The 23,861-nt window shown below is 32.6% G+C and overlaps 3 protein-coding genes and 1 pseudogene across 3 annotated transcripts; 1 reads left to right on the top strand and 3 right to left on the bottom strand.

Moving 5' to 3' along the window:
* Nucleotides 1-1,879: 1,879 nt before the first annotated feature.
* On the bottom strand, nucleotides 1,880-6,396 carry LOC108346267 (uncharacterized; annotated as a pseudogene).
* A 739-nt stretch (nucleotides 6,397-7,135) lies between these two features.
* LOC108346266 (uncharacterized) lies at nucleotides 7,136-10,531 on the bottom strand. Its single transcript, XM_017585298.2, has 3 exons — nucleotides 10,217-10,531; nucleotides 9,887-10,033; nucleotides 7,136-7,367 (listed from the first exon to the last, which is right to left on the bottom strand). The coding sequence occupies exons 1-3, from the start codon at nucleotides 10,457-10,459 to the stop codon at nucleotides 7,224-7,226; spliced, it is 534 nt and encodes a 177-aa protein (XP_017440787.1). The 5' UTR covers nucleotides 10,460-10,531; the 3' UTR covers nucleotides 7,136-7,223.
* A 4,092-nt stretch (nucleotides 10,532-14,623) lies between these two features.
* LOC108347087 (uncharacterized) lies at nucleotides 14,624-18,076 on the bottom strand. Its single transcript, XM_017586204.2, has 3 exons — nucleotides 17,805-18,076; nucleotides 17,499-17,645; nucleotides 14,624-14,929 (listed from the first exon to the last, which is right to left on the bottom strand). The coding sequence occupies exons 1-3, from the start codon at nucleotides 18,045-18,047 to the stop codon at nucleotides 14,786-14,788; spliced, it is 534 nt and encodes a 177-aa protein (XP_017441693.1). The 5' UTR covers nucleotides 18,048-18,076; the 3' UTR covers nucleotides 14,624-14,785.
* A 2,884-nt stretch (nucleotides 18,077-20,960) lies between these two features.
* Nucleotides 20,961-23,369, top strand: LOC108346987 (16 kDa phloem protein 2). The gene is made up of 5 exons (XM_017586068.2): nucleotides 20,961-21,254; nucleotides 21,824-21,889; nucleotides 21,985-22,111; nucleotides 22,735-22,849; nucleotides 23,116-23,369. The coding sequence occupies exons 1-5, from the start codon at nucleotides 21,188-21,190 to the stop codon at nucleotides 23,188-23,190; spliced, it is 450 nt and encodes a 149-aa protein (XP_017441557.1). The 5' UTR covers nucleotides 20,961-21,187; the 3' UTR covers nucleotides 23,191-23,369.
* The last annotated feature ends 492 nt before the right edge of the window (nucleotides 23,370-23,861 follow it).

Here is a 23,861-nt window from a genome sequence, read left to right as displayed (position 1 = left end):
ACATGTTCTCACTCTTTGATCGTGCTTAGCATCTGTCATTTAGGCGATTGTCCATACAAATACATCCTTGAGAAACGTGCATGTTTGGTTTTACATTAAATAATAGTAAACCTGAATCTGAGATCTGCATTTAAGTTAAAGCTATTTTGAGTAGTTTATGACTCTAATTGTTAAATCAAATATGCACTATTTTGTGTACTTTTTCTGTAAATTTTTTATTTTGAAATGTACAATTTAAAATACAAATTATATTTTAGATTATGTTTTGAAATATAAAATAGAAAATACATGTTGGACTGTATGTATAAAATAAATAAAAAATGTAATTTGATTTTTATAGTTTTGAGAATATAAAACTTAGATTTTGAACTGCATAATCTGAAATATAAGAATTTATGGGGTGCATGAAAAAAAGTTATAGAGAAACAGAAAGAAGCTGTCCTTTTATATTTTACTAATAATGTCACGTGGGCTAGGATAAATATGGGCAACAGAAAAAGTATCTCAGTATTTAATAAGATGTATTTAATTAAGTAAAAGAATTTGATGTAAGTTTATTCACTCAGTAACAATTTTATTTGATTTCTTATTGTATATATAAATTTTACTTCATGTCTACTGAATGGTGGACTAGGAATTTTCATATCATAAAATTGATAATACAATAAAAATGACTAGAATATTATACATTAAGGTAAAATATTAAATAATATTAATATAAAAAGGTTTAAATGAAAAAAATAGTATTAATGAATAGACATATTTTAAGTCAATTAGACTCAACGAATTACTTGGTTTTTAATTAAGATTGAATGAATTTTCAACACTTAACAAATTTAGAATGTTATTTTAATTTTAGTGTCTTGAATGTTATATTGATCTAAATAGTCACTAAATTTGTTCATTACCCCAAGTTGAATAGCTTGTGTATAGAGATCACATACTTCTTTATTAACGGTAATTCTATAATTCATTGACTGGATTGATTTGCATTTACCATAAAACCAATTGTTTTGAAGAATTTTTTATGGTATTCCAAACGAAATTCATCCAAATACATTTAAATTAATTTGAATCATATAGTATTGTTATCAATTTCTTAATTTTATATCTAATATTAGAGTTAAATATGTTTTTAATTTTTAAATTATAAAACATTTTATTTTTACTTTTGTTTAAAATTTTATTTTTATCAGGTTTTCATACATGACCTTTAAATTACTGATACATGTATCCTCCTTTCCTCTTCTTCTTTTTCTTCCATATCCGTTCCGTCTCCTCTCCCACTCTCCCTCTCATTGTTTTCCCAACGCAGTATTTGTTGCTCTCTCTTTCCCTCTCAATAATACTTAATTTAAGGATAATTATTTTTATTAGTGTTTAGTGTGAATATAATATTCTTTTTTAGTTTTCATTTAGAAAATAATAACATTCTTTCCTTTTTCTTTTCATATTCTTTTTGTGAAGATAATTTTGTTCTTCTATTCTGTAAATAAAATCTGGGAATTTTTCTTTTTAACTTTAATACTTTTTCTTATAATTAGTTATGGCTATTTGAGAATAATATTATAATTTATTAGCTTGTGCTTTATCGTATTTTTTTTTATTATAATTTATTTAAAATTGCAGACTAATTATTAGCTCTTACCATGTGAACATATTTAGTAATGTTATAGAAGAGATTGACAACTTGAAATGAATTATGATACATTTTCAAGTACATGAATTCAAATATGTTCCATATAAACTTGGGAGAACCAATCCTATCAGATGGACAAGAACTTTGATAAAAATCGCTTTCAAGGCCATCATAATATTTCCCCCCCTTCTTTTTAACCATCTAAAAGTAATTTATTCTTAAATAGTATTTGGTTATCAATGTAAAATAAATAATATTATTATATGTAATATACTTTGGTATACTTTTATTCGGTTTAAACTGAATACAAATTATTCATAAACTGGAAAGAGGCATGTTGTAGAAGGTAGCACGAGTGCTATATGCCATATTCCCAGATTTCTTCAATTTGAACCAACTGCGACTACAGTCAAATTTATTCCGGACTTCACTACGGAGGCATTTGCTAACACTTCTTCCTGTATAAACGAAAAGTGAAAAACAAATTTATCAAAGGATTTAAGCATGAAGATGGCATATAAACATGAAAATGGAACATTAGAATTAGATGACAAAGTTGGCAAGAGAAGCATCATGTAACATGAGATATTGAAGGATTTGGATGCTTTAAAGTGAAAAGTGCACTCGAAAGTAAAGAGCAGGTGGCAATTACTATTCAAAACAACCACGGCGTATAAGTTATAACAAAAGTAAAGTTTGTTATCCAAGCACATTTTATCTTTTCAATCAAGATTTAAATTTGATTTTTAATCTGTTCTCGTCTAAGCCGAACCGTGCACAATAAAGGATCTTCATCCAAAAATAATATCACAAACTCAAGGGCAATCCAAGAACCTTAAATGTAATAGTCATCCACCAAAAATGTCAATGCAACTCACCAAAAGTATTGTAGGGTGGACAAAAGATCCAAATTTTTAAATCCAACCCATAATTTTCCAAATTCATTTTATTTTAAGTCTATTTTAATATATTTATTTGAAATCCAAATCCATATTACTGGATTTTAAGTCCAATCCATTTAATTGGACTTGGATTAGATATTATAGATTAAATAACTTTTTGAATTTTGAAAATCCAAAATTATGAGTCTAGGTTAGTTTAAGTTATGAAAAGTTAGGTCAAGGAAGACAAGACCATATCAAGTTAGATCCAGTTCATGCAAGGTAAAGTCGACTTGAGCTTAAGTAATGCAAGGTTAGGTTGTATTGAGCCCAAGTAATGCAAGGTTGGGTTGGATCAGCTCCAAGACAAGTCAAACTAGATCATGCTAAAGTTAAGTCAGGCTAGACCAAATTCAAGTTAGGCTAAGTTAAGATAGACCCGAGTCTAGCTGGCACAAGATAGGACAAGCTTTACCTCAAATCAGGTTAGCTTGGGCCTAAGGCAAAATTATGGATGGACCAATGTCATGTTGGGTTGAGTTGGACCTAAGTCAGGATGGATCTTGGTCAAGTTGATCGAGTTAAGTCTAGGTCTACATTTGATCGAGTCAATATGAGCCAAGGTCAGAATAAGTCAGCTAGGATCTACATTAGGTGAAATCGGCCTAGACCTAATTTGTTCTGATTCAACACAAGTGCAAGTTGGATTGAGCAGACCGAGTCGGCCTAGGTTCATATAAATCCAAGTCAATGTGAGTCCATGTCATACCAAGTAAAGTGGACCCTTGTCGAGCTGAGATGACCCAAATTTAGATGGGTTCAAATTGGCCTAAGTCCATGTCGGGCTAAGCCTACTTGGGTCTTGGTCAAGCCGAATCAATATAAATTCACATCTGGTTGGATCCAAGTTAGTAAAAGTCAAATTGGACCAATATCATCCAAGTTTCAGGTTGAGTCGATAAGTCAAAGGGAGTTGCTCCCTCCACCCCCACACATCTCTTCCTCCACCTCCCCTTTACTTTTTTGCCCCTTCCTCCACCTTTCCTTTACTATTTTGCCCCTCAGTAAAATTTTATTTTTAAAATTATTGTTTTTTAATTTTATTCATTTATAACATATTTCACTGATAACCTACGTAGTTCCTTGTATGAGTAAAATATTTTTCTGCAAAGCTTGGTGATCGTGAAAAGAATTATCAAGCAATCTTCCTCTTGTTCTCGGTGCAATACGTGGTGTAGTGCGTTTATGGTGTAGTGTCCTGGTCGTGGTTTCTCTCCAGGTACGTAGTCATAATCCTTCCTATAATTCTAAACCCTAAACCCTTCCCATACTTCCAATAATCCTTTGAATATCCAAGCCTATAATCCTTGCATGAGCCGCAAAACGTAGTAAAATAAAAACGAAACCTAAAAGGAACACTGCCTCTGGACGGATGACATCCTTCAACAGATGTCAACATCCGTTTAAGGCGAAACGGATGTCGACATCCGTTTTGCCTTAAACGGATGTTGACATCCGTTGAAGGATGTCATCCGTCCAGAGGCAGTGTTCCTTTTAACTTTTGAGGATATAATTGTCATTTTAGAAGGATATAATTGGCATTTTAGAAAATTGGGGAGGTGGAGGAAGAGACGTGTGGGGGTGGAGGGAGCAACTCCCTAAGTCAAATTTGTTCGTAGACAAGTTAGGTTAGGTTAAGGTTAGGGCCCAAGGTTATGACTTAGTTGGGTTGAGCCCAAATTAATTTTTTTGTAATGTCGTCAAGCTTTGCTATGCTGTTTCAAAATACAATTCAAGATAAAGCACCGCATTTCCTCATGCAGCACACAACCGAACCATTCTACTGGTCGGATTCTATCATTTATACAGCATCTAATTGTTTGTAGGAAAAACGTTGTATCGCAATAGACAGCCATGGAAAGCATAAAGACTGATTATATATACTCACATTTACTGGAGTGGCAGACATGTAAGAAATGCTAATTTCCCCAAGAAAAAGTTCCTTGTCTTCAGCAACGACCGTTCTAACACAAGCAGTTGACAGAATCTCAGTCAAAGTCCCAACAGAACCCCCATGCAGAGTTCCATAGCCATTCTGCAATTCCGGTAAAGAAAATGGGAAAAAAAAAACACATACTAATGTGTTAGTTTCTACCGAACAAATTACGAGGTAAAGAAAATGAAAAAAAAAATCCACATACTATCACTTAATACTTTTCTGTTAGTTTCCACAGAACAAAATGTTAACTTTGAATAGAGAAAAGTGAATTTATTTGCTCTCATATAAAATGAAACTATAACAAACCCAAATGACAGCCCTTGACTGTAATTTGCAACAAACCAAAAATATTTCGTACAAACAAAATCATGCTTGATCAATATATATATATAAAAAAAGGGGGAGGGGGATTCTGTTTTTTATATCTTGTTTTCACTTTTAATTACAAAACTGTCACCTCATTTTGAATTTGTTTCTGATCTTCAAGAGTCTGTTCACGAAACCTTGTCAGACATGTTTTTTTGTGCAAACTTTTGAGTTCTAGAAACAAAGTAAACAAACGTAGTGTTTTCTGCAATTCAAAATCAACAGAAAACCCTTCCTAAAATGAAAGAGCCACTAGAACTCCAGATGAGTGATATTTAGTAAACACTCATTCCATCACTCTACTATATATTGCTAATTGGAATTTATAAGAAACTATAGAATTATGAATGTGAGACTCACAACTTTTTTATTTCCAGTAAATGTTAATCAGCAGTTGACAGTGTATTTAGAAGAGTGTATTACTAACTCTTCCATTCAAAGGGCAAGGAACTCATCAGCAAATGCAATCATCCAACCAACAAAACATTCAAAGCATAGATACATAGATCTTCTTAATTTCCTAGGCTAAAAAAGAAAAGATCACCCTAAGCAACAAAACCTTTTCATTTTCAGCCTCCAGAGAGCAACATAATCAAATAACTCGATTTCTAATAACTAACATGCAAAATTATCACAATGTTCGTTGCCCCACATTGAATAATGAAACACTTCAAATAAAAAAAAAAAAACACAACCACCTCACATCACTGTTGAAGAAGATATCCAATGAGAATAAAGTAAGATTATAATATAAGAATATGTTTTTTTCCCTGAAAATTAGAAAATAATTTCTCCTTAAATTTTTTTTACAAAATTTAGTATTCTAACTTTAGACGTATCTCAATGTTAATTTAGAAAAGTCTTTTTAAAACATTAAATAAATTTAACAAAATTTAGTTAAAAAAATTAAATTCATATAATTTGAAAAATGAAAAATGAAAGTTCAAAATTTAAAAAATATTAGAAACATGTTTAGTTATATAATATATAATTGGATGCAATCTTTAATACTCCTCAAATCCCCCATTTCCAATTTTCTCATCTTCTCATAACAATGGTAGAAGCAATCACTACCAAATCACAACACTTAGAGATGTAGTTCCATAAGAAAATAAACATTGAAATATTCTCCAATCATATGAATAGAATCTTTCATGAATGTTGAATCTAAATTTTGTGCTTACATAACGTTTTACATACGCAGATGGGTGGTTTGGCGTGAACGGAGATAGAAATTCGTCCTTGTTGGATATGAAGGATTTTGATGAAGTTCCGAAAGAAGGGGTCGTAGGTGCCACGCGCGTTCCACTTAGGGGGAACGGCGGTGGAAGCTCCCATACGATCAACTAAGCGCAAGGCCTCGGAGGCACCTGCAGGATCAACCTCCTCCGAGATTTTCAGCCATGGCGACGCGCACGAGCCTTCTCCATTCTCACTTCCCATTTCTCAGCCTTTTTCCTACAACCGATTTTTTCTTTGACAAACACTATGTATTCAAATGGCATTCATTCCTTTTTAATAATAAAATATTAAATTAAGATATTATAAACATGTCATTTAATTTGTTAATTATTTTGTATTAAATGCATATTTATATCATTTAATTTATTTTACTTTTTTATTAAATTTGTATGTATATTATTTAATTTATTATTAATTACATATTAATCTTTTTATTTGGACCATATTTTATTTCTCACTTCAATGATGAGACCAGACGAATTGGTAAAATTCATTCAATTTATACATTTGCACAGAACAATATATTAAGAAAAGTTTAATAATAAATTTCCTGGAGTTGATGAAGTTGACTGATTAAATGTGTAATTAAACCAACTACTTATTACATTTCAATGCGATTATTTATGACATTAAACATTATTTACATTGAGGGGTTAAGTTCATTAAGTTAAAAACAATTTCTAATTTTTATTTTTTTTTGTATTCTTCACCGTTTTCCCCTTTCAATAGCACATTAAAATAGTTGGCAAGTGAGACACTTATCTTCAATATCTCTTATTTCTAATCGTAACTATTAAACCATGTGAACATACTTAGGAATGTAATAAAACCATGAAATATGATACATTCTCAAGTACATGAATTCAAATATGTCCCATATAAACTATGGAGAAGAAATCCAATTAGATGTATAAGAACTTTGATAAAAATTGCTTTCAAGGCCATTATAATATTTTTACCCTACTTTTTAAACATCTAAAAGCAAATTATTCTTAAATAATTGTTGGCTATCAATGTAAAACAAATAATATTATAAGTAAAATAATATATTATTCTTTAGTATACATTTATTCCGTTTAAACTGAATCCAAATTATTCATAAACTGGAAAGAGGCATGTTATAGAAGGTAGCGCGAGTGCTATATGCCATATTCCCAGATTTCTTCAATTTGAACTGAACTGCGACTACAGTTAAATTTCTGCCGGACTTCACCACGGAGGCATTTGCTAACACTTCTTCCTGGATAAACGTAAAGTGCAAAATACATTTACCAAATTCAAGCATGAAGATAGCTTATGAACATGAAAATGGCACAGTATAAATAGATGACCAAGTTGGCAAAAGAAAAATCATGTAACATGAGTATTAGAATATTTGGATGCTATAAAATGCAAAGTGCACTCGAAACTAAAGTGAAGGAAGTAATTACTCTTGAAAGCAACCGAGGGATTATTGATTTATTACAAATGTAAAGTTTGTTATCCATGCACTTTTGTCTATTCAATCAAAATTTAAATTTGATTTTTAATTGGTTCACGTCTAAACTGAACCGTGCACTTTACAGAATCTTCATCCAAAAATAATATCTCAAACTCAAGGGCAATTCAGGAAACCTTAATATGAAATGTAATAGTCATCCACCAAAAATGTCAATGCAACTCACCAACATCACACATTATAGTGTGGGTAAAAAATTCAAATTTTCAAACACAATCCATATTACTTTAAGTCTATTTTAGTATATTTATTTATCTCAAATCCAAATCCATATTTTTCGATTTTAAGTCCAATCCGTTTAATTGGATTTGAATTAGATATTATACATTAAATAACTTTTTGAATTTTAAATATCCAAGGTGAATCTAGGTTAGTTCAAGTTATGAAAAGTTAAATAGGATAAGGCAAGACCGGGTCAGGTTGACTGCTACTCATGCAAGGTAGAGCCGACTTGACCTCAAGTAATGCAAGGTTGGGTTGGACTTAGTACAGGACAACCAAAGTGGGTCAAGCTAAAGTTAAGCTAGTCTAGACCAAACCCAAGTTAGCACAAGCCAAAACCAAGTTAGGCTAGCCAAGCCAAACCCGAGTCAAGCTAGCCCAGGACAAGACAAGTTGTGCCTCAAATCGGATCAGGTTGGGCCCAAGTCATGTTGGGCCAGATATTTGTCAAGTTGGTAGAATTGAGCCCATGTCATGTTGGATTGAGTTAGACCCAAGTCAGGCTAAGTCAAGGTCAAGTTGACCGGGTTGAGCCCACTTCAAGCATCTAGTCCATATACATAAGGTTAAGACAGGATGGGTTCATATCAGGCCAAGTTGAGACAAGTTCACATCATGTTTAATCGAGTTGTGGCCAAGTTGGCCTAAGTTGAGCTTAGAAAAGTCCAAGTCTGAATTGAGTCAAGCAAGGCCCAAATCAAGCTAAGTAAGCCATGCCCATGTCTAGTCGAGTCAATATGAGCCTAAGTTAGAATGAATCAGCCTGGGTCTACATCAAGCCAAATCAACCTGAACCCACATCGGACTAATTCAACATAGGCCCAGATCAAATTGAGTCGAACCGGGTTGGCCTAGGTTCACATCAAGTCACATTAATGCGAGCCCACATCATGCCTAGTAAAGTGGGGGCCTTATTGAGCCAAGATGGCCTCGAGCCTAGTTGGGACCCAATTCACCCCAATCTATGTTGACCCAAGTCAACCTAGGCCCTAGTCAAGCAAAGTCGACCTAGGCCCACATTGGGTTGGATCCAAGTTAATAAAAGTTGACAAATCGAGCAAAAGTCAAGTTGGCTCAAGCTAGGCCTAGGCAAGCTAGGTCAGGCCCAGGTCTAATTGAAATGAGTTAGGTCTAGCTAGGTCAGGTTGGGACTTAGTTAGGTCGAGCCAAATTAATTTGAGTCAAGTCTAGCCAGGTTTTGTTAGGTCGAGCGTATGCTAGGCTTCGTCCGATTAAGCTTGGTCTAGCGGAGCTGAGTCCATGTTAGGTTAGGTATGGCCTAATTGAGTCCAAGTCATGCCAATTCAAATTTAAATTTAAATTCAAATCTAATTTGGAAAAACTAAACAAACTGGAATTAATCTAATTTAAATTGGATTGGAAAAGTCCAATTCAATTCCATTAAGTTAAAATGGATATGAATTTTGAAAAATCCAATTCATGATCACCCCAACACATTGAATGACTAGGAAACTTGTTCCTGATGTGCCAGAAGTCCTAAACTTATTGCCTTTTTGCTTCTTGTTGGGGAATGGGGATAATAATCTAAATTGTAGGAGCAGTTCTTTCAAGGTTAATTTTAAAAGTTCTCAAGAGTTCAAAGAAAGACAATAATAACAAGAAATTCCAGAAATTTGGATCAGGCTTTCATGGTTGTCTTATTAAAATTCTGTTATCCTTTTGCAAGCATAGTTATCTTTGAAGTATTATCAACGATGTCCTAATCACACCGATCCAAAGCAATCTCCTAAGCGAATGATAAGAAACTGAGCAACAGAAGTTGAATGATGCGAGCAACATTGTTTATAATTATAAGAGTCCAAACATCTCAAACTAATTACTTAAAGTTCTAAGTCGTTTGCTTTCTTTTCTTATGTCCTCAAGCTTTGCTATGCTGTTTCAAAATACAATCAAATAAAGCACTGCATTTCCTCATGGAGCACACCACCGAACCATTCTACTGGTCGGACTCTATGATTTATATACGTTGTACCTCAATAGACAACCATGGAAAGCATAAAGACTGATTATATACTCACATTTGCTGGAGTGGCAGACATGTAAGACATGCTAATTTCCCCAAGAAAAAGTTCTTTGTCCTCAGCAACTACCGTTCTAGCACAAGCAGTTGACAGAATCTCAGTCAAAGTCCCAACAGAACCCCCATGCAGAGTTCCAAAGGTATTCTGCAATTCCAGTAAAGAAAATGAAATTAAAAAAACGTACATACTAACACATAATACTTATGTGTTAGTTTCCACCGAACAAATTACGAGGTATAGCCCCAGCTCCAAGTAGTAATTGGAGAACAGTGCTAACAAAATCGAATCTTGAATCCAAATTTTGTGCTTACATAACGGTTTACATACACAGATGGGGGGTTTGGCGTGAACGGAGATCGAAATTCGTCCTGGTTGGATGTGAAGGATTTTGATGAAGTTCCGAAAGAAGGGGTCGTAGGAGCCACGCGCGTCCCACTTAGGGGGAACGGCGGTGGAAGCTCCCAAGCGATCAACGAAGCGCAACGCCGCAGAGGCAACTGCAGGGTCAACTTCCTTCGAGATTTTCAGCCATGGCGACGCGCACGAACTTTCTGCTTTCTCACTTCCCATCTCTGAGCTTTTTCCCTGCAACAGAAGTTTTCTTTGACAACACCATGTATTCAAATGGCTTTTATTTCCTTTTAATAATAAAATATTAAATTAATATCTTTAATATAATATATATTAAATTATTTTAAAAAATATATGGTAAATAAATTATAAAGAATCGTATGATTGTAAATATATCATTCTAATTACACATTATTTTTATGTACTAACTAATATTTATGTCATTTAGTCTATTAATTATTTTTTATTAATTGTATATTTATATAATTTATTTATTTAATTTTTATCAAATTTATATTTGTATTATTTAATTTATTTTTAATACTTTTTCTATTAAATTTAAATTTATGTCATCTGATCTATTTCGATTTAAATAATATCAATTACATATTAATCTTTTTATCTGAACCATATTTTATTTATTACTTCGTTGATGAGAATAGACGAAAAAATTATTTAATTTGTACATTTGCGACATACAATGTATTAAAAAAATTAAATATCGGTAGTATTTTTTTTAAGAAAATTTCAAATCGATCTCTTTATCTTTATTAGTATTAGTTTCTATTTTAAAAATATTGATACAACATGTCTTTCTTTTTTTAATATAGCATAAGGTGTCACATGTTACTTTCTAAGACTATGTTATTTTAATACTATGTTAAGGAGTGTTAACGAGTCTCATTAGTTAAAACACATTCCATTTATATAAAACTCATTATCTGAGTATTCTTTCCTTTTTCTATTAGAATTCTAACTCTTAGGTCATATATTTGAAGATCAAGGAGTGTCTACGAGACCACAGCGACAAGATCTTCCATTCTAACTGATCAATTCTTGTAAAAGAGTAAGTTAATTTTTACTTTTTTTCTTTGTTTTCTGTGTTTTTCCATTGCATGTGATATGACTTTATCGCATGTATAGTTTGAGTCTTATATTAGGTTCTTTGTAGATCAATGGTTCTAACTACGTACCATGATCATGATTTCGTTGTGTGTAGGTTCAGATAGAGTCATTTGAGTTGAAAAAGCGGTTTAAGCCCTTTCGAGTTGTTTAAGCTTCTAATAGATAAGGAAAGCTAAATATTGTTTCTAAAGTTTTAGTAGTTTGATGAGCTGAGTTAGTATGTTGAAATTGTATGAATTCCTTATGGAAACTTGTTTCAATTTGTTAGATATATTATCTTTATTTTATATTTATCTTTCATCTTTAGTTAATTTGTTATTATTTCTTAATTGTATTTTGGACTTAGTCCATATTTCTTCTATTATAAATAAAGAACTCTATGTATATATTCAACACAAGGGAGATTAATCTCATACCTAGTTTTTATTATATTCAACATGGTATCTAGAGCCTAAGGTTCTTTTGAGGAAAAAGTTTTCGGTGCCTCTACCACTACATCCGTCGTTGCCAGTGGTGGCGCCATCTATTGTCGCCGCCGCCGCCATCGTCTATCGCTATTGTCTATCGCTGCCACTATCGGAGTTCATGTTTCGACCGACGATCACATGGTTTTGATCGTCAACGACGCCTTCCTCGAAGCTCCTACGCGCTCTTAGTGCCTTTTGAAGTTATGGAGTTGCTTCCTTTTTTGTCGTCCATGGTGGCATGTCTAGTTGCAATTCAGAGCGTTGAGGTCGCTCGTTTTCCTTTCTCAGGTTCATCATGCATTGTAGCACATCACGTCTCCTCTCAAGCAGCTATTCAGAGCATCGAGGTTGCTTTTTTTCCTTTTTCAGGTGCCTTGATTGGAGAATCTTGGATTTTTATGGTTTCTCTCTCTTGTTCATCCATGGCTTCTTCCGCTGGTGTCTCTTCTGACCTCTTTTTTTGTTACCATTGCGTTTGACCCGTCCATATATGTTTTTCCTCCCATTGAAAAGATAAATTTTGTTAGTTTATTAATAGTCGTGGTGGTTCTTCAACAATGACCTCTTTATCCACTAGATGTCAACGACGATTTGCAAGAAGAGATTTACATGAAGCAACCTCCCAAATTTTTTACTCAGGGGAAGTCTTTTAGGTTGATATTTTGTCTTCTATGTCATCTTGCAAATCATTAGCAATTTGGTGTCACTCGAATGCAGAAGCAAATATTTTCACAAGTCTTTATGGATTATATTAGTAACAAGCTTGGTACATACGATTTGTATGCACTAGCTTGACGGTGAGTGTTAGATATATTATTTTTATCTTTAGTAGTTTGTTATTATTTCTTATTTGTGTTTTGGGCTTAGCCCATATTTCTTCATTATAAATAAAGGACCCTATGTGTATATTCAACTCAAGGGAGACTAATCTCACACATAGTTTTTACTATATTCAACACAATTCTATGATAGTGTATTGTGTGAAATGTTGAAATTGGTAGTTGGTATGGTGAATTTTAGTTGTAGAGAAGTTGTTGAATTGTATTTGGTTTTTGATGGATCTGTAATGTTTGATTTATGCTTTGATTGGTCACTTTTGCATAACTTTGGTTTGATAATAGGTTAGAGTAATAGTTAGTTATTTTTTGTCTAAAATTGGGGTTTGATAGGTGAAATTTTAGAGGGATGGTTCTTTGAGTAAGTCTGACATTTTGAGTATGTAATTGTGTCAATTAAGGCTTGGTTAGTCACTAAGTTATTTGGCCTACATTATGTGTGTTAAAAGTGAACTTTAAGTCTAACTCAACTCCACAAAACCGGCTTGTAGGGTTGAGTTAGGTTTAAAAACCCACTTTCTAATATGGTATCAGAGTCATGGTTAGAGCCTATCCTAGCGAGTTTTAGGTGGACATTTCTGTTTCCACCCGTCATGCCGCTATCGGACCACCCATTAATTTCTACTCTCATGCACAAGATGTCTATACCTCGGCGTGAAGGGGGTGTGTTGGAAGTCTCACATCGACTAGAGATATGGCCAATTTATAATATATAAGTGAGGTGTAAACCTCACCCTACAAGCCGGTTTTGTGGGGTTGAGTTAGACTTAAAGTCCACTTTTAACATGGTATCAGAGCCAGGTTAGAGCCTATCCTAGCGATATTTGTTGTTTGTTGGGCATATTGTTCCACCTGCTATCGGGCTGCTATCGAACCACCCATTAAAAATGTCTAATCCCACGCTTGAGATGTATATACCTCGGCGTGAGGGGGTGTGTTGGAAGTCCCACATCGACTAGAGATAAGGTCAATTCATAGTTTATAAGTGAGTGCAAACCTCACCCTACAAGCCGGTTTTGTAGGGTTGATTTAGGCTTAAAGTCCACTTTTAACAATGTGAGATCTACTGTTTGTGTTTTTCAGTAGTTGGTTTGATCAAGTAAACTAAATTCCTAGCCAATTGAGCAAATTGATATTCAATGAGTTATAAACATGTTTTCAAATTAATTATTGTGCTAAGAGTACCAATTTGGTCATTTGGATAGGTCTTGAGTGCATCCAGATCAAGTTTCAAAGTCATTGTCTTCTTGTATAACGTTAAGCAGTCATGTGTGGTGCTAAACACTACTAAACTCGAGAGCCACTAAGCTTCGGGACGCTGAGCGACCATTTGGGCGCTAAGCGCTGCGAAGTCAGTGAGTTCTCTAACTTATGAGTGTTGCACAGTGGTTTAGGGCATTCATTTCTCCTAACAGTTCTGGATCTTGTTTTTCTCAGTAATTTGTTGGATGAGGGATCTTGCTCGTTGAGCGACCCCTGTTTTGACAATATTGTGAATGTTTTCTCTAATCATTTATTCATGTTTGTTTAAAATATGTTGTATAAAATTTCACCCTTGTTTATATTGGAAATTTTGTTTATGTGTAATGGATGATACATGTGGATATGATTTAAAGTGATATGTGATGGGTTTATGACTGTGAATTATATATGATATTATAAGGATTTCAAGTAGAAGTCCTTAAGATGGTTATGTATAGTGTATTTATTAATATAGACCCTCTGTATTAAGGGTTATTCTGACACTATTAATAACTTTCAATCTCAAGTAGAGAAGGATGATTATATAGTGAAAAGTAATAGGAGATTCTTAGTCTAGTAGTCATTTATTGGTCATAGATGTTTGATGGATTAACCTAGAGTGTGGTAACTGGTGTGGGTGAATTCAAATATGTTCCATATAAACTTTGGAGAAGCAATCCTATTAGATGTACAAGAACTTTGATAAAATCTGCTTTCAAGGCTATCATAATATTTTTCCCTACTTTTTAAAAATCTAAAAGCAAATTATTCTTATATAATTGTTGACTGTCAATGTAAAACAAATAATATTATAAGTAAAATAATATATTATTCTTTAGTATACTTTTACTCGGTTTAAACCGAATCCAAATTATTCATAAACTGGAAAGAGGCATGTTATAGAAGGTAGCACGAGTGCTATATGCCATATTCCCAGATTTCTTCAATTTAAACTCAGCTGCAATTACAGTCAAATTTCTGCCGGACTTCACTACGGAGGCATTTGCTAACACTTCTTCCTGGATAAACGTAAAGTGCAAAAATATATTTATCAAAGGATTCAAGCATGAAGATGGCTTATGAACATGAAAATGGCACAGTATAAATAGATGACAAAGTTGGCAAGAGAAGCATCATGTGATATGAGTATTAATATATATGGAGGCTATAAAATGCAAAGTGCACTCGAAAGTAAACTGAAGGAAGTAATTACTATTGAAAGCAACCAAGGGCTTATTGATTTATTACAAATGTAAAGTTTGTTATCCGTGCACTTTTGTCTATTCAATCAAAATTTAAATTTGATTTTTAATTGGTTCACGTCTAAGCTGAACCGTCAACTCTAGAGGATCTTCATCCAAAAATAATATCACAAACTCAAGGGCAATTCAGGAAACCTTAATATGAAATGTAATAGTCATCCACCAAAAGTGTTAATGCAACTCACCAACATCACATATTATAGTGTGGGCAAAAAATTCAAATTTTCAAACCCAATCCATATTACTTTAAGTCTATTTTAATATATTTATCTCAAATCCAAATTCCTATTCTTGGATTTTAAGTCGAATCTGTTTAATTGGATTTGGATTAGAGATTATACATTAAATAACTTTTCAAATTTTAAAAATTCAAAATCAAGATGAATCTAGGTTAGTTCAAGTTATGAAAAGGCAAGATCGGGTCAAGTTGGCTCCAACTCAAGAAAGGTAGAGCCAACTAGCCCAAGTAATGCAAGGTTAGGTTGGGCTCGGTCCAGGACAATCGAAGTGGGTCACACTAAAGTTAAGCTAGTCTGGATCAAACCCAAGTAAGCACAAGCTAAACCCAAGTTAGGCTAGGCCAAGCCAAACCCAAGCTATGCTAGGCCAAGCCAAACTCGAGTCAAGCTAGCCTAGGACAAGACAAGCTTTGTCTGAAATGGGATCAGGTTCGGCCCAAGTCATGTCAGGCTAGTTATATGTCAAGTTAGTAGAATTGAACCCATGTCATGTTTGATTGAGTTAGACCCAAGTCAGGCTAGGTCAAGGTCAAGTTGACCGGGTTGAGCACTTCAAGCACCTAGTCCATATAGATAAGCTTGAGACAGGTTGGGTCATATCAGGCTAATTTGAGGCAAGTTCACTTCATGTTCAATCGAGTTGAGGCCAAGGTGGCCTAAGTTGAGCTTAGACAAGCCCAGTTCTAAGTTGAGTCAAGTAAGGCCCATATCAAACGAAGTAAGTCAGGTCCATGTCTAGTCGAGTCAATATGAGCCTAGGTCAAAATGAATCAGCCTGGGTCTACATCAGGCCAAATTTGCCTGAACACACAAACACAGGCTCAAATCGAATTGAGTCGACTCGGGTTGGCCTAGGTTCACATCAAGCCATATCAATGCAGCCCACATCATGCCTAGTAAAGTGGGGCCCCTGTTGAGCCAAGACGGCCCCGAGCCTAGTTGGGATCCAATTGGCCCCAGTCCATGTTGAGCCAACTCAACCTAGGCCCTAGTCAAGCAGAGTCGACCTAAGCCAACATTGGGTTGGATCCAAGTTAATAAAGGTTCAGTCAGATTGAGCCAAAGTCAAGTTGGCTCAAGCTAGGCCTATGCAGGTTAGGTCAGGCTTAGGCCCTAAGTCTAATTGAAATGGATTGGGTCTGGCCAAATCAGGTTGGGACTTAGTTAGGTTGAGCCCAAATTAGTTTGAGTCAAGTCTAGCCAGGTTGGGTTAGGTTGAGCCCATGCTAGGCTTCGTCCGGTCAAGGTAGGTTTAGCGGAGCTGAGTCCATGTTAGGTTAGGTATGGCCTAGTTGAGTCCAAGTCATGCCAATTAAAATTTAAATTTAAATTTAAATCTAATTTGGAAAAACTAAACAAACTGGAATTGATCTAATTTAAATTGGATTGGAAAAGTCCAATTCAATTCCATTAAGTTAAAATGGATCTGAATTTTGAAAAATCCAATTCATGATCACCTGTAAAACACATTGAATGACTAGGAAACTTGTTCCTGATGTGCCAGAAGTCCTAAACTTATTGCCTTTCAGCTTCTTGTTTGGGAATGGGGATAATAATCGAAATTGTGGGAGCAGTTCTTTTAAGGTCAGTTTTACAAGTTCTCAAGAGTTCAAATAAAGACAATAATAACAAGAAATTCCAGAATTTTGGATCAGGCTTTCATGGTTGTCTGTAGTTGTCTTATTAAAATTCTGTTATCCTATTGCAGGCATAGTTATCTTTGAAGTATTCTCAATGAGGTCCTAATCACACTGATCCAAAGTAATCCCCTAAGCGAATGATAAGAAACCGAGCAACAGAAGTTGAATGATGCTGAGCAACATTCTTTATAACTATAAGAGTCCAAACTTCTCAAACTAATTACTTAAAGTTTTAAGTGGTTTGCTTTCTTTTCTAATGTCCTCAAGCTTTGCTATGCTGTTTCAAAATACAATTCAAGATAAAGAACTGCATTTCCTCATGCAGCACACCACCGAACTATTCTACTGGCGGACTCTATCATTTATCCAGCATCTAATTGTTTGAAGTAAAAACGATGTATCGCAATAGACAACCATGGAAAGCATAAAGACAGATTATATACTCACATTTACTGGAGTGGCAGACATGTAAGAAATGCTAATTTCCCCAAGAAAAAGTTCCTTGTCTTCAGCAACTACCGTTCTAGCACAAGCAATTGACAGAATCTCAGCCAAAGTCCCAACAGAACCCCCATGCAGAGTTCCATAGCCATTCTGCAATTCCAGTAAAGAAAAAAAAAACACATACTAATGTGTTAGTTTCTACTGAACAAATTACGAGGTACAACCCGAGTTCCAAGTTATAATTGGAGAACAGTGGTAACAACATCGAATCTTGAATCTAAATTTTGTGATACATAACGGTTTACATACACAGATGGGGGGTTTGGCGTGAACGGAGATCGAAATTCGTCCTGGTTGGATGTGAAGGACTTTGATGAAGTTCCGATAGAGGTGGCCGTAGGTGCCACGCGCTTCCCACTTAGGGGGAACGGCGATGGAAGCTCCCATGCGATCAACGAAGCGCAAGGTCTGGGAGGCAGCTGCAGGGTCAACTTCCTTCGAGATTTTCAGCCATGGCGACGCGCACGAGCTTTCTCCTTTCTCACTTCCCATTTCTCAGCTTTTTTCCTACAACCAAATTTTTCTTTGAATTCAAATGGCTTTCTTTTCCTTTTAATAATAAAATATTAAATTAATATATTTAATAAAAGAATTAAATTATTTTAAAAATATAAAATATGGTAAATAAATTATAAAGAATCGTATGATTGTAAATTTATCATTCTAATTACACATTATTTTTATTTACTAACTAATAATAATGTCATTTAGTTTATTATTTATTTTTTATTATTTGTATATTTATAGTATTTAATTTATTTTTTATAAAATATATATTTGTAAATTATTTAATTTATTTTAATACTTTTTTATTAAATTTAAATTTTTTAGTACTATTTATAAATTCTTTTATTCATATAACTAATTACTCTAGTGACACAATCAATTAAAGTCCAATGTATTCAATTTGATTATTAATTAATAATAGAGTAAATGCGGATAAAAATATAAAGTATATTTGATTGGTTGATATTAGAAAACTGTTTATCACAAGATATTTGTATAATTGATTCTCAAGATTGTTTCGCTTTTTAGATTTTAAAAAATTAAAAAAAAATTGTTGTTATTATTATTTTTAATTTATGTGAGAGTTTAAAAAAAATGGTATGAGAAGAAGTAAGTTGGTTTTCATGTAAAAGACGAAAGATGAAGTGATGCATGATAATGTCATTCATTAGTGGATGAATAATTAGATGATGAGTTGGTTGTTGAAGATTCGTTTCTTGCAAGTTGATAGAAATGTTTCTCTGTGAAATTGTAAGATATTGTTACGTCAAAAAAAGAATGACCTTTGAGTGGGATAAAACTCGAAGGAGTAAAATAAGTTGGCAAGCACTTTTGATGGCTTCAATAAATAATTCTAAATCAACAACGTTGTCTTCTATTAAGACAAGATAAATGGTCAAAAAGAATTAAATAACGAAAATTATTTAAAAAAAAAAAACTGTGAAAGCTATCATAGCATTTTTTTGGTAAAATGAGAGAAAAATATTGCATTAAAATAATCAATTATATTCATTTTCTTCGTGGTTTTATCCATAAGATAAATAAATTGCATACTCAGTTTTTAGTTATCACAATACATTATATTATTTCTACTTGCCTTTGTTCTTTTCCTTTTTACACAGTGTCTCAATTAATGTATGCTTAAACTTTATTTAATTTGTTTTTGTATTTAAAGTATATATATAATATTTATGAATTAGGTTTAGAAATTGTATTAGAAGATAAAAGATTTATTAATTGAGGGGTGGAGATAGTGATTTTGAAGTGTATATATTAAAAACAGTTTGGTCGCGAGGTTTGGGCTGCAATAAAAAATAACAAAAAAAAATGGGTGAGATTATGAAGGTAAGGGTGCATATAGCATTTCAATGAAATAATTTGATTTTTCTAGAACAAAAACAAAAGAATCCCTTTTTCTCCAATTCTTTTTCACTTCTTTTCATTTTTCCTCTCTCCATGCCCTAATATGGAACACTAGGAAAGAAATCATTTACTAAGTTTCTTCAGCTTACAATGGTTTCTCTTCAATCTTGGTGGGTTGTAGAGATGTTTTGAGTTGGTGTTTGATGAATCATGGTTTGAATTTTTTTAGTTAACCAATAAACTCTTATGTATGTTGTTGTAATTTAATATTTTATTGAAATTTTATTTTTTAAAAATTGAAGGGAAGGAAAACTAATTTTATTTTTACTTTTAATTTAAATATATGTAGGTTTTGAGATTTTAGACTTGTATTTGAAAAAAAAAATCAAAATTTGATGATTTTGTTAATTAATATAAAATAAGGTATTCAATTTTTTTTTATTTAAATAAGGTTTGATTATGAAGTTAGATAAGTGATGATTTGTTGAAATTGATATTGATTTTTCAAAATTATTTTATGTTTCTATTTTGATATGTTATGTTATTGATATAATGAATTTTAGCTAAATTGATTATCATTATTATATAGATTTTGGTAATTAAAGTTTTTTTTTTTTCAGATAGGATGTGGTTAAAGAGACATAGGTATAATAGCTTAGTTTAGACATTCATTTTTCTTTAGTTGAAACCTTCATAAATAATGTTAGAGATTAATTTAGATTTTAATTTATTAATTAATTATAATTATTATAATATAAAAACTTTTATCACCTATTTGGAGATTAGTGTGCAAAGAGCCACGTAATTATGTTTTATAACTAAAGTATTGTCTTTGCAGATTATGAAAATCATATAAAATATTTTTTTCAACACTATATGAAAGTTAGATAAAACATTTCTTTGACAAATGATGAATAATGTTACATTATAATTCAAAGTAGAACTTGTTTGTCACATTAGAAGCCATTCACTTGTCTTTTGTTGGTGTTAACACTATTTTAAAAGGTGATTAAATATCATTTTTTTAACTTTTGCAAGATTTAATGAAATATTAGAAGGTTAAATGAAATATCGAATGGTACGTAACACTATAAAACAAGAAATAAAAGAAGAGAAAAACAATAAAAGAAATACTTCCACAGTTCAAATTTATCCTTAAAAAATCACGACTCTCTCTAAATTATCTTAATGGTAAAACCATATTGAATTTTTTAAAAGAAACAAAGTAAAAAATAAATATAAAAAAAATTGAATAATTAACCTAAACACCAAGTTACATAAATTTACAAGTTAATTTAAGAACAAAACATAAATTTTATAATGATTTAGAGATAAAAACATATTTAATCTTAAATAGATTAGTTGGCAAACAAAAGTAACCGTAATATTGCCACAACATGACAAAATTAATCAACAATACTTAGAAAAATTCAATATCTTTTATTATTTTGTTAAGATGTATTCAACTATCTAAGAAAACAATTAATGACATTTATATTAATATTAACTGGAAGCTGGCGTTTAGTCCAAGTCGTGTAATAATTTCTTGGGTTAACGGCAACCTTTTGAAATAAAGGAGAGAAACGTTTTGAGGAAAGTTGGATCCAGGAAAAATCCATCTCCAATTGGCACTATTCGGTTCAGGCACTTTCTGGTACAGTGATTTTCACCATTTTTTCAACTATATTAAGACTTCACAGAAGAAGCATCTTGAGTCAAATAGAATCTGTCAAGTGTTGTGTGTCCAAACTTCAATTTCAAAGATGCCTCGTGGAACGCTTGAAGTTATTTTGATCAGCGCAAAAGGCCTTGATGACAATGATTTTCTCTGTAAGCTAACTCTAAGTTTATGCTCAGCTGATAAGAAACTGTTTGTAGCAATGATTTCCTCTTCATAGATATTTCATGAATTATGAAACTGTGATCAGAAAGTTTTTTTTTTTTTACTTTTAGCTGCATCAGAATTCTCTCACTATATGAGGGTTTGGTTTAGATCTTTGTTATTGTATAAATCTCTCTTATTTGGAGATTAAATTGCAAAACGGGCATATTGTGGTCTGATCTTGGTATGTTCTGTTTGGATCCAGCTTCTATAAAGTCAACAAATCACTTTAGAGGGTAAAGTAAGTAATTTTAGCTGTTGATGAGAAAATCAATGTTCAGTGTCACATCTATATACATAATTAGGTATGAATGTGTTTGAATACCAACAATTGATTTTCTCATCAAATTTGTTTGGTTCATGTAGCTATGTTAATTGAGTCTCTCTTGTATTCAAATTGAACATTGGAATCATATAAGTTGACCTTTTTCTTTGATCTGGTTTTTGGGTGTTAACAGTTCATATTGATCAAGATATAACACTCTCTAACTGCTTGATTTTGTTCTTCAATGAGCAGCCAGCATAGATCCTTATGTGATTCTCACATACAGGACACAGGAGCACAAGAGCACTGTGCAAGAAGGTGCATCTCTGGCCAACTTAACTCAATATATGCTAATTTATGTACCATTTTATGTTTTGTGACTTGAATTGATTAGTGTTCTATATGAATACCAGATTCTGGATCCAAACCTCAATGGAACGAGAGCTTTCTTTTCACTGTTTCTGACAGTACTTCTGAACTGAATCTCAAGATCATGGATAAAGATAACTTTACTCAGGATGATTCTCTTGGCGAGACAAAGTGAGTTAAATTCTCCTTTAACTTTTACATTTTGCTTACCTTGTCAGTGAAACTTCACTGAAGATAGGACCGAATTCAATAGAGAGACTAAAGAGTAATAGACCAAACATATTGTACCTTTCAGCATAAAGTAAATGTTCTTTCTAGTATTCCATAAGCTCTGTCTATCATCACTTATCCGTAGAATTTAAGAAAAAATTCACATGACACCATCTGATAGAAGAACTAGAAGGTAAAGATATATTAGAAACTTGATCATAGCTGCATGTAATGTTGTATGGTGTAAAGGGAAATGTTAGTAGCACTTTTATTAATTGAAGTTTATTGGTCATCACAAAACTTAGTGGACATGTTACTCATGATTTTGTAATTTTTAATGAACTTTAGCCAACAACAGAAAGTTTTGTTAGCATAACTTTGGTCTAAATTCTGCATTTCTGGTGAACTAACAGATGTTACAAATTTTCTGCCTAGCCATGGTCTTCAGTGTTTTTTTTTTGTGTTTTCCAATTCAATATTTTATTTTGCAATTTCATGGCATGAGTAATTGTCTCTGATGAAAAAGGGAGGATCATTTTCACTTTTTTCGTACTGATGCATTCACTTTTATCTGCATTCTGCAGCATTGATTTAGGTCCACTGTTTGAAGTGGGTAGCCTTCCAGAAACTGTTCACAAGGTTGTGAAGGACGAAGAATATTGTGGAGAGATTAAGGTGGCTCTCACTTTCACTCCTGAGGTAATACTGGAATCTTTTTTCCTATTATTTTTCTTTTCTCTCCATTCAAATAATATATACCATATAGCCAATTCTGAAGAAAAAAGTATTATGCTACAATCATGAAATGTAAAACATTATAAATGGCTGCAAAGATATTTGTTATCTATTGCAAATTTCATCAGACTTACATATAAATGCTGATCTTTTATTTGATGAGATTGTAGCATAATACTTTTTTCTTCAGAACTGAATAAATAATGTACCATTTTGATATCTGGTTGCAGAGAAACGAAGAGCAGGAATACAGTGTAGGAGATGAGAGCTATGGTGGATGGAAAGAATCAAGTGGGGAATTCTAGAGTGAAAGAAATGCTTACATACTTCTTTGGTTTGGCGCATAATTAATTTTACAATGAGAAACAAAGCATTTTTGGGTCACATTTTGGAAATTTTAATTATTGTGCTTTCTGGTGTGAAAATCCAATGGTGTTTTGCTGTTTGCTTGCCTTTCTGCCATACAAAAATACATTTTGCTTGACATGTTTTCTTTTATGCAGTTAACATTTTAAGAGCAATGTTATTTTCATTATAATGATTATTATTAAGATTATTATTATTATTATTATTAAGGAGTAACTTAATTGAGGAAAATGTAATTCTAAAGTTATTCCATTAAAACTCAGAATGAGACGGGAAGATCAACTTGATTTATTGACCTATTATGTTAATCTTAATATTATATATAATTAATTATAGAAATAAAAATATCAATATGAATATGTTATAATATATCTTAAAATCAATAATATTAATATTGATACAGTACTATGTTAAACAAAACATATTGTATTATTAATACATAATTATTTAAAAAGATAGTTTTATTAAGAGCGTGACGTTGAACCAGATTGAAAGAAATAAAATAATCCACCCAGTTGGTTATAATTAGCTTGGATTTGCAATGAGAATTTAATAATTTTTAATATATTTAAATACATAAAACTGGAATTCATTTACTTTTAAATTGTTT

Source organism: Vigna angularis, chromosome 9, assembly GCF_016808095.1.
Source record: "Vigna angularis cultivar LongXiaoDou No.4 chromosome 9, ASM1680809v1, whole genome shotgun sequence".
Taxonomy (NCBI): Eukaryota; Viridiplantae; Streptophyta; class Magnoliopsida; order Fabales; family Fabaceae; genus Vigna; species Vigna angularis.
Note: the sequence above shows the minus strand (reverse complement) of the source record. Positions and strands in the feature narration are given on the sequence as shown.

Coding starts and splice junctions, on each gene's coding strand:
- LOC108346266 (XM_017585298.2), bottom strand. CDS start 10,459: ATGGGAAGTGAGAAAGCAGAAAGTTCGTGCGCGTCGCCATGGCTGAAA. Junction 10,034..10,216: donor ACGCCAAACCCCCCATCTGT/GTATGTAAACCG, acceptor CTGGAATTGCAG/AATACCTTTGGAACTCTGCA. Junction 7,368..9,886: donor TGTCTGCCACTCCAGCAAAT/GTGAGTATATAA, acceptor ACGTTTATCCAG/GAAGAAGTGTTAGCAAATGC.
- LOC108347087 (XM_017586204.2), bottom strand. CDS start 18,047: ATGGGAAGTGAGAAAGGAGAAAGCTCGTGCGCGTCGCCATGGCTGAAA. Junction 17,646..17,804: donor ACGCCAAACCCCCCATCTGT/GTATGTAAACCG, acceptor CTGGAATTGCAG/AATGGCTATGGAACTCTGCA. Junction 14,930..17,498: donor TGTCTGCCACTCCAGTAAAT/GTGAGTATATAA, acceptor ACGTTTATCCAG/GAAGAAGTGTTAGCAAATGC.
- LOC108346987 (XM_017586068.2), top strand. CDS start 21,188: ATGCCTCGTGGAACGCTTGAAGTTATTTTGATCAGCGCAAAAGGCCTT. Junction 21,890..21,984: donor CAAGAGCACTGTGCAAGAAG/GTGCATCTCTGG, acceptor TATGAATACCAG/ATTCTGGATCCAAACCTCAA. Junction 22,850..23,115: donor CTCTCACTTTCACTCCTGAG/GTAATACTGGAA, acceptor ATCTGGTTGCAG/AGAAACGAAGAGCAGGAATA.